Source organism: Daphnia pulex, chromosome 2 (assembly GCF_021134715.1).
Source record: "Daphnia pulex isolate KAP4 chromosome 2, ASM2113471v1".
In the NCBI taxonomy this organism is placed as follows: domain Eukaryota; kingdom Metazoa; phylum Arthropoda; class Branchiopoda; order Diplostraca; family Daphniidae; genus Daphnia; species Daphnia pulex.
In genome coordinates, this window is record NC_060018.1 from 10702046 (window position 1) to 10711804 (window position 9759).

At 39.6% G+C, this 9759-nt stretch overlaps 1 protein-coding gene across 2 annotated transcripts; it reads left to right on the forward strand.

Annotated features, from left to right (window-relative positions):
• Positions 1-6462: 6462 nt before the first annotated feature.
• Positions 6463-8884, forward strand: LOC124203862 (alanine--glyoxylate aminotransferase-like). Of its 2 annotated transcripts, none has more exons than XM_046600737.1 (8): positions 6463-6602; positions 6690-6850; positions 6913-7105; positions 7178-7343; positions 7414-7569; positions 7631-7726; positions 7880-8128; positions 8244-8884. In XM_046600737.1, exons 2-8 carry the CDS (start codon positions 6695-6697, stop codon positions 8407-8409), a joined length of 1182 nt encoding a protein of 393 aa, XP_046456693.1. In that variant the 5' UTR covers positions 6463-6602; positions 6690-6694; the 3' UTR covers positions 8410-8884. The 2 variants fall into 2 exon arrangements, with proteins under 2 accessions (XP_046456693.1, XP_046456703.1); XM_046600747.1 differs by having other exon boundaries at positions 6512-6599; positions 6688-6850.
• The last annotated feature ends 875 nt before the right edge of the window (positions 8885-9759 follow it).

Sequence of the window (9759 nt, forward strand, 5' to 3'; positions counted from 1 at the left end):
TTTTGGTTACCCGTCCCTTGATTCTGATTTTTGGTTACCCGTCCCTTGATTCTGAAAACCTCAAGGCTTACAGCAAATATTGCTGCACAACTGCAAAGCCTATGGCTACGGCTACTGGAAAAAAAGACTTGACTCTAAGTCAGTTTCAAAGTGCTTTCTTCTGATCAGGATGACTCGTAATTGCGGGCGAAAGTCCGAAAATTACAAATTCTTTAAATTAATTTCTACACTTGCACTTTTGAGTGAACCAGTTGTGAAGGCCAAGGGAGACTTCGTTTATTTGAACGAAGTGAAGGATGAATCAAAAAAGAAGGTAAATTCTGATTTTTAATTTAATTTCTGAAAAAGTGGGATAAGTATTACAATTAGCATGTAAATGGTTCAGATTGGAGGGCAGACGGCTATCATTTTCGACAGAAAGGTGGAAAGCCAATTCCGATACTAAAAATCTTGATTTAATGGCTTTATAATATTAATTAATATATTTTTATTTCTTTTCCATTAGAATTTGGCCAAAAAATGGTGGAGAATTGGCCTGTCTCATGGTCTGATTTTTCAGATTTCAAGAGTTACATTCGTAAGGCGTACAGTAAAACCTACAAATTTTGTGGTGTCGTCTTGATGAATCTGCCCTGGCAACAACGAAACGTTTACGTTCCCAAGTGGACAAACGAAAAGGTTACCTACACCACACAGAATTTTTCAAAAAAGAGGGTAAACAAATATATGCCAATATCTTTCTGTAATTTGGTATTAACCACCAATCTTTCTTTACATTTATTTCTAGGTCGGTGTCTACCAAACTGATTTATGGAAGGATACTCCAAGCGACCAAGCCACATGACAATCTATGAAAAGTACGGCGTCAAAGCGATGCTGGAAAAAGTTGTTCAACTTGACCTTAACCATGATCCGGATAGCCTGCACCCATCACGGTATGTATGTATATATGTATATTTGTATTGTTATTAGAAATATATATATGTATCATAGCATCCCTTTAAGTGACAGTATTTCCATGTCTTTACACATTACCATCTTTTCAATAGGATTCATTTGAAAAAATTTGGAAACACAAGACTTTCCCAAGTATATAATTGCTCACGACGACACCACCCGTTTTCCTAAAGACAGCACCAACGACTGGTAAGCAATACCTGTTGTCAATTTTTACTCGATAAAGCTGTAATGAATTTTATGAAACTTCTAATTGAATTTTTTTATTCCATTAGACATATGACTGACCTGAAGAGCACTTTTGCCGACATTCAGGTCAATCCCGATGAGGAAATTAAGGGAATATCTACCCCTTAACTCCTCATTGGTCAAGGCTTCACTTATACACCTTTTCACGTCGAAGACGAAAACTTCGCAAGCCTAAACTTCGTCCACAAGGGCGCAATGCAAATTTGGATTATGTGAATAATTTTCCAGTTTTATATATTTTTAATATATTTATATATGTGTAAATATTCCCCAAATGATGATAACTTGTATGTAGAGCTAGTAACGGGGCATGTTTGCCGCGCACTCATCCCAGTCGTGCATTCGCAGTCATGGTTCATACCCAGCACTCACCAAAGAGATTAAATACAGAACATTGAATTTGCCGATGTGACAATTCTAGCCAACCCTTCCTTCCTTCCTAGCCAAAACTTCTGACTATTGAATTAAGTGCAGTTAAGATAAACGGGATCTGGTTGACATTCGATTTCCGTTACTTTCGTCGGCAAGAAATGAAAAACATCTGCACTACTCACACTCTAGGAGAGAAGGGGCGACGTTGCCAAGTTACAGCAATGCCCAAGGAAAATTGGGCTTCCAGCAATTTCACAACGCCTCTTTTTAACTAGACGAGCTACCATTTTCCATCTAGTGGCCGAAAAAGAACTAAATCGATTCTTCGCATGATTTTCTTATTTTACGCAACAAAATTAATAGACGTTGCCAATCTGACAAAACAATTAATACTGTAATAGGGGTATTGCACTCGTAATAAGTTAAAAACTCTGAGATCATGGATTTATTACCTCTTCAACTTTCCTATATATTTTTACTACGACGCAAATCTACCTTCACAGTAATTTTAATTTAGCTTAATCAACTTCGCCGTTCGGTTTCTAACAGACCGGCAACTTTGAAACCATTTTTGAAAACATATTCAAGCTAACCACAGAGAGAGGGAAAAAAGTAGGGTAGGTTAGATACCAAAGGAAAGGGGGAAGGAACAAAGGACCCAACAGTTTTTTTAATTATTTTCTCTGCCTCTTGCCTCAGCTGCCAAGTTTTCTTAATTATGCGACCCAAAATTTTTTAAAGTCGGCCAATGACACAAGCTGAAATCGTCACGTGACGAACTGGGGGCTAGCTTACTCAGCTGTCTAAACTTACACAAAAGCTTACCCCCCCCCCCAACTATTTTCTACTTTGGACGCGACCTAGGTCAATCAAATGAACTTCAATACATAAAGTGAAATAATTAAAACATTTCTCTCAACACTGTTTTTTGTTTATAATTGCGTTTAAAAGAACTCGCGTATTTTTCCAAGGTTGTTCCTCATTAGGAACTATAATTTCTTCGTCACTCTTCTGTCTCAATCCATGGGTGTTACCTTTTAAAGTAGAACTGTTTATAGACTGAGTACTGAGAAACGTGTACGTATGGTGGTCACGACAATTCGGAGAGTTGTGTATAACACAAAGATTGCATTCATAATTATTGCTGTCATTATAAGCCTGGATTGTTGGCAGATTCGGGTCCAAATTTTGTGGGTAAAGAAGGCAGCGCAAAGATTTTACATGATCGATTAATACCTTGATGACCATCTTTCGCTGTACAGGAGCCATTTCTTCTTCAATTTCGTTATCGCTGAAATTTCGAATTTCGAATTTCGTGCTGCCTATACCACCTCTTTTGGCCTTAGGGCCGATAGGCGAAAGACGAAAAGGGTGAAAAGAGGGGAAAAAGAGCAAAATTCATCACATTTTATGGGCAGCCAACCAAAAATGGCGTGGAGTCCGTTTTAAATGGGGGGTGAGATTTGGAACTTTGAAGTGAGATTACGGGGGAAAATTATTTTTTTAAAAATAAAAATTAAATACCGTGAGAATCTGCGTGAAAACTGATTCTAATGATATTTTTTTTCATAGGAATCCCTTATTCACGCACCAATCCTATTAGCCAACCTCCATGGCTACGTCCAAAAAAAATGTCGTTGTCCCCCGTCAAAAATTCGATTTTTGGGATCTCCGCAAAAATCGCCTTTTTACATAAGGTTCTCTCACGCGTTCCCAAACTTTCGGTAGCTACTGTATGACGCAAAAAATATGAAAATTAAGACTGTTGTTGAACTTGTGAAGCTCTTCATTTTAGAGTTTTTCGCGTCTTCTTACCTTAACCCGTTCTGTAGTTATCCCCCTTCAAAGTACCCTAATGTGCATGGAGCTCTATGGAGTGTTCCCAAACATAGGGATCCATTTTAAACCTACCTTTCCCTTTATCGGAAGAAATCTCAAAAAAAATTAGCTTAATGCTACCCATAATGACTACGGCCAAAATAAAATTCGTCGCGTTCCGACGAAAATTTGATTTTTGGGAACGCCGAGAAAAAAACGCCTTTTTCCATAAGGTTCTCTCGCACGCGCTCGCGCGTTACCAAAAGGTAGGTACTGTAGTTTTAGCCAATATTTATTATGTATAAATATACCAATCGAACCGGAATTTTATTTTAAATTGATGGTGTAACTTTTCTGTTAGCTTAAAGTAAAGGAAATCCAAGAAATAAAATGAAATGAAATAAAGTATGGAGCAGTTGGACATCCTGCGTTGTGCATTGTGGTTAATTTTTAATTAATTTTTGTTTATGACTGTTTCTTTTTGTTCTTCTCCTGTAACAGACGTTTCTAGACGTTTTTAGACAGAATCGACCACGCTACGAACGAAATTCTTCTGCTACAGGAGAAAAAAAAATAGTCACAAACGAAAATTATTTAAAAATTAATTAGATTGAATTGGGGATAGAAATACAAATTATGTAAAAGAGAAATGAATAAAGTATTTACTGTTGACGAAAATTCATTAAAACTACAATTCTAAGTCAACTTTTTTCGCTGAATCGAAATTCGAAGTCAGAATAAGCGTAATATGAACATACGCATAGGTATTCAACTGTGAACGAATTTTTATTTTCACGCACGCTTCTATGCGGCTGAACGACGAAAATTTATTAAAATTACTATTCTAAGTCAACTTTTTTCACTGAATCAAAATTTGAAGTCAGAATAAGCGAAATATGAACACACGCATGTGTATTTAACTGCGGGGAGGGGGTGGGGCGATCAATTACTTATGTAGCGTTGAGAATAACAATTTGTACCACATTGTACAACTATACACACAAAAATTAAGAATAAAAGTATCTTTTAAACGTTTTTATATTTAAACCCTGGACTCAAACGATTTAATACAATAATAATTACAAACTAGCTATCAAAAAGGCACACTCAAATGGACTAGTCGACTCTCATAGACTAGTCGATAAGAATCGACTTTCCTCAGTAGAAAAAGTGACTGTGCGATTCGTCGCAATCTAGATTAAATCAGATCTAAATATATATTAACAAATGCTGTTAACGTTTTAATTAAATAAAGCTTCAGTTATGTATATTCCTGTACTTCTTTTGTAATGTATCCTAAGCATCACTAGTCCAGCAACCAGCACCAAGTGAGAGTATTACCTTTTTTAAAAATTTACCTTTTTAAAATCAACCGTTTATCAAAAATACACACGAGAATTTGAAATAAATTTATTCTGCAAACGTTTTACATTCAAACCCTACATTCAAATGATTAAATACAATAATCAGTACAAAAATACAAGCTAGCATTCAAAAAGGCGCACTCTAATAAACAAGTCGACTCTTATAGACAGTCGATAAGAGTCGACTTTCCTCAGTAGAAAAAGCGACGGCGCGATTCTTCGCTAAGCCATGGACTACTAAAGCTAGAGGACCGGTCACTTCATCAATTCCTATGTCGGCTACCATTTTGTTTTTGTTACTGTAATCAATAGAGCTTTAGAAATGCGCTAGTGTCTATTAAATTATCCCTATGCGACATATATTTAACTTCGATGATATTTTAATTACAAATTGACGGAGGTGTTCGTTGGTTGTCGCCGTCTAGCGGTGATTGTTGGTTGACCACTCTGTGATTCTCTGGTTTTGGTTTGGTTTGGTATGATTAGGTGCGTCTGCTATCTGGGATTCTCTGGTGATTCTCTGGATTCTGTTTGTTTTCTTTCTAAAAACCATGGAAGAGTTTAGAATTCTTAGCGCTAGGTGGAGACAACCAACGAACACCTCTCCCGTCCTCTAAAAATTAAAACGCAAATATCTTTTAATTTAATATCTTCACAAGAAATGTGCATTGGAGACTTACAATAGCTTTTTAAATCTCTATCGATTGACCCTTCTTCAAAAAATATGATTAAAAATCCACCCGACAAGCTATAACACGGCGGGATAGGACGTGAGTCCCGTCCTCTAGCTTTAGTAGTCCATGGCTAAGCATAGACGAGATAGTGCGCGACCATGTTGCGCAGGATGTCCAACTGCTCCATAGTCAAAGTTTGTTATCCCTTTTTCTGCAGTCTGTTTAGCACAACCGGGATTTTTATGTTTGCCGTCCGGAATAACCCCGTCAACATAAGATTGACATTTTCGTTAATTGTGAATCAACGAGAAAACACACAAAAAAAACTTCGTACACTTTTAAAGATAATTGAATGGGCTTTTCAGTGATATATAGTTGAACTAGATTTTGAATTTTTCAAATGTTAAAAATCGCAATCAAAGCAAAAGAATAAGAAAAATTGCGAAAAATTTATTGGAAAAATCTGATTTTCTTAAATAACTCTAAAATTTATCATTGTTTTTTTACCAAACTTGGCATACCAGTACCTAACATTGTTATGCATCAGTTGGTAAAAAATTATTTCCTTAATTGATTTCTAACAGGCCGATAAGGCGGCTGTCCGGAATAGCCCCCGTCCGGAATAGCCCCGCTCTCCCCTACTGTATATTTTTTTACATATAAATTCATCATATAAATTCATATTTCCTACGGGAACATCGCAATCCAAAGGGGTGCGCCACAAATGGTGCCCAGAGAAAAAGTTTTATGTTTTTTTTAGAAAGGGTTTTTTTTTCTCTGGGGGTGCCCAACCGTTTAGTTGCTTGATTTCGCACTAGACGGCGCGTAAAAATAAAAGGACAAATTCGAAAATTGCGAAGACAGGATAAGGGTAAACACTAAACACAAAAAAAAGATTTTCAAAAATGAAACTAAATAACAAACTACCCTTGCTAACGCGAACGCTACTTGCTCAGTCAGGTAGCTGCTAAATTGACAAAGTAGAGTTATTTGAATAATATCACGAATATATAAGTGGCTCAACAGGTGGCGTCGGAATGTCTGCAGACGATATGTTCAACGACTGTTGCCATAGCATTGAGCTGGTTCGTGCCGTAACTCGTGTCCAAAGTCGAAAGAGATCATAACGGATTCACTGCTTGTCATTATTACTGCGTCAATTACAAAGGTTATCATTACTTTAAATTATTTCCGTGAAACATTGTTGCAATGTTCAAATGAATTACTATTTTGAACTATGTTGCTGCTTGCACAGTTACCATGGCCGTCGACTATCAACCTCCTCAGTGCCTTTCAAGACCAATCGAGGTCCCGTCCAAACTGTTAATGGGAGCAGGTCCATCCAATGCCGCTGAAAATGTATTGAAAGCTGGAAGTTTGCCTTTATTGGGGCATCTTCACACTGAGTTTACCCAAGTATGTGGCTTTTTAACATTTTTGTTGTTGTCATATTTGTAAACATCTTTCATTTGCTGCAGATTATGGATGATGTCAAACAAGGCATCCAGTATGCATTCCAAACAACAAATACTCTGACCCTTGCTATAAGTGGTACAGGCCATGCAGGCATGGAGGCAGCTTTGTGTAATCTCATTGAACGAAATGATGTTGTTCTCATTGGCATCAATGGAATCTGGGGAGAAAGAGCAGCTGATATGGCCAACCGCCAAGGTAAAAGTTTATGCCCACTTGCTCGTTAAAGCTCCATCTCCATTCATTCATCTTTTGTTTGTTGATGATTAGGTGCTGATGTTCAAACTGTCACAAAAGTGGCAGGAGAAAATTTCAGTTTGGCTGATATTGAAGCTGCCTTACTGCAACACAAACCAGCTGTTCTCTTTCTGGCTCAGGGAGAATCGTCCACCGGTGTGGTGCAACCCATTGAGGGTTTTGGTGCCCTGTGTACCAAGTAAATAATATCTATTAAATATTAAAATCAAGCTTATCAGCGAGACGTTGATTTCCTCTTCTATTTGCAGGCATAATTGTCTGTTGCTAGTGGATACCGTAGCCTCCCTGGGCGGTGAGCCGTTTTACATGGATCGATGGCAAGTTGATGTTGTTTACACGGGCTCTCAAAAAGTCCTGGGAGCGCCGCCCGGGACCGCTCCCATCTCATTTGGCCCTCGCGCAGTGTAAGAGTCTCATTCGATTACTTATCGTTCCGCTTTTAACTCTACACTACTGACTCTCTAGGGCCAAGATTGCCGGGCGAAAGACCCCGATATCTTCTTTTTACTTCGACATGAATTGGCTTGGCAACTACTGGGGCTGCGATAGCCAACCGCGCAAGTAAGTGGTTCCACCGTGGTCGTCGCCACTGCTGCCCGCCAGCATTGGCGGGCGGCGGCGGCGTCGTCCTCTAGACGAGGTCGACGAGATTTCCAGATACCTCTGATATTAGAATGACCCACTTGAACGTTGTAACGTGTGGTCAAACGCTAGGTACCATCACACTGCGCCCATTTCCAGCATCTACGCCTTGCGCGAAGCTCTCGCCTTGCTGGCCAACGAAGGCCTGGAGAATTCATGGAATCGCCATCGTCAGAGCCGAGATCGCCTTATCAGCGGCTTGGCTAAATTGAACCTGAAGCCGCTGGCGTCGGAGCCCGCCGCCCGTCTGACGTGCATCACGGCGATTCAAGTCCCAGACGGCGTCGACTGGAAATCCGTCACCACCCACGCCATGTCCATGTAAATTTAAACCCCTCTCGTGACTCTCGCGCGCCCCGTACGCATTTTCTTACGTCCATGGAAATAACCATTCACGTTTTTATTTTTGTTTTGTCTTTTTAAAATATATAAAAAGGCGCGTGGAGATTGCCGGCGGATTGGGCCCCACTGCCGGACGTATCTGGCGTGTCGGACTAATGGGACAGAACGCTACCGATGAGCGCGTCGATCGTGTTTTGGAGGTGTTGGCCGAGTCCATCAAGAGCGCCACCGCTCCCGTCACCGTCATGGGCCGGCTCTGAAACTGCTGCGCAAATTCCCAAACCCGCACACAACATTCCGATATTACCAAAATACCCAGATCTTCCAGATTCACTTAGGCAATTTATCTTCCAGCTTTTTTTGGTTATCGTAGGACAACAAAAAATGGTTTTTTAAAAGGGAAATTGCATTTTTTCGAAACCAGTAGAGTCTCTTTATTGTAGTTGGGTTACACACACACACTAAAAAAAGAAGTATAAAATGGAAAGTCTATATTGGGGGTCCAGCTCTCATCACAACTTTGTTACCGAGCTTGTTGTTATCTTCGTTATCGCCCGCCCCGCACAAAAGGTGCTTGTTGTTTTGCTGTGTGTTTTTTATTTTGTGTCGGAGCCCCTTTAAAAAGCTGTTGGAAAAATGGTGGGACCAAAATATGCCGAGTACAAATGTACTCTGACCACGATTGAAAAGATGTACTACTCGCCCGGCCAAATACAAACGTGTAGACGCACTCAATTGACGTCTTGACGTCAAGACAATCAACCACACACTCACACAAAAGAAAGAAACCTTTTTTTCTAAAACGAACGTAACCCATCTTTCACTCTATCTGTTTCTATCTCTTCTTTTTTTTCGCAAAGTGTCTTTCTTATTTTATTTTTTTCCAGTGGGAGTTATCCGTCGGAATAGACCGCCGAGCAATTTGACTTTCTTTCTATTTGCGCAAGTCTCAAAGTTTTTTGTTCAAGAAACCAAAAGTCTTTTTTTTTATTTTATTTTTTCTGTATTTTTGTCGGGTGGGTTCGCCCCGTGACGGCCGATGCGTAGATGGAAAAGCCTCTCGAGTCTCATCATTCACGGTGCTCTTTCGTTCTGCGCAATTTGTCGCGGGGCTGAAGAAGAAGAAGAAGAAAAAGTTTTGCTTGTTTCGGGAAAAGAACGAAGAGAGCGTGCTCATCCATTCATCCACAGTGACGGTGATTACGAGACAAAGTGACCGTGTCGGCGTTATATCAACAAGGGCCACACAACCGCAACGAGAGATTTTTTTTCTTTCTGTGTGGCGCCACCATAAAACGCCCACCCGATTCGAATTTTTTTCTTTTTAGAGAAAAGAAATAAATTCCCTTTTTTTTTCTTTTAGGGGAGTAATAGAAACTTGTATTATTTTGTTGTTTGTTTGCTTTATTTGATTAGATTTACCCGTCTTTTTTTTTTCTCTCTTTCTATTTTGGCATCCCATTCACTTCGATCGGTATCGCTTGGAACAATGGAACGAGTTTGCCTGGCGTTGCCGGCCGCCCTCCGCCGTCGTCTATTCAATTTTTTCCCCGTCCATTCCAATTGACGGCGCACACACAAAAGGCCGGCGGCCCTGATGACCGACTGCA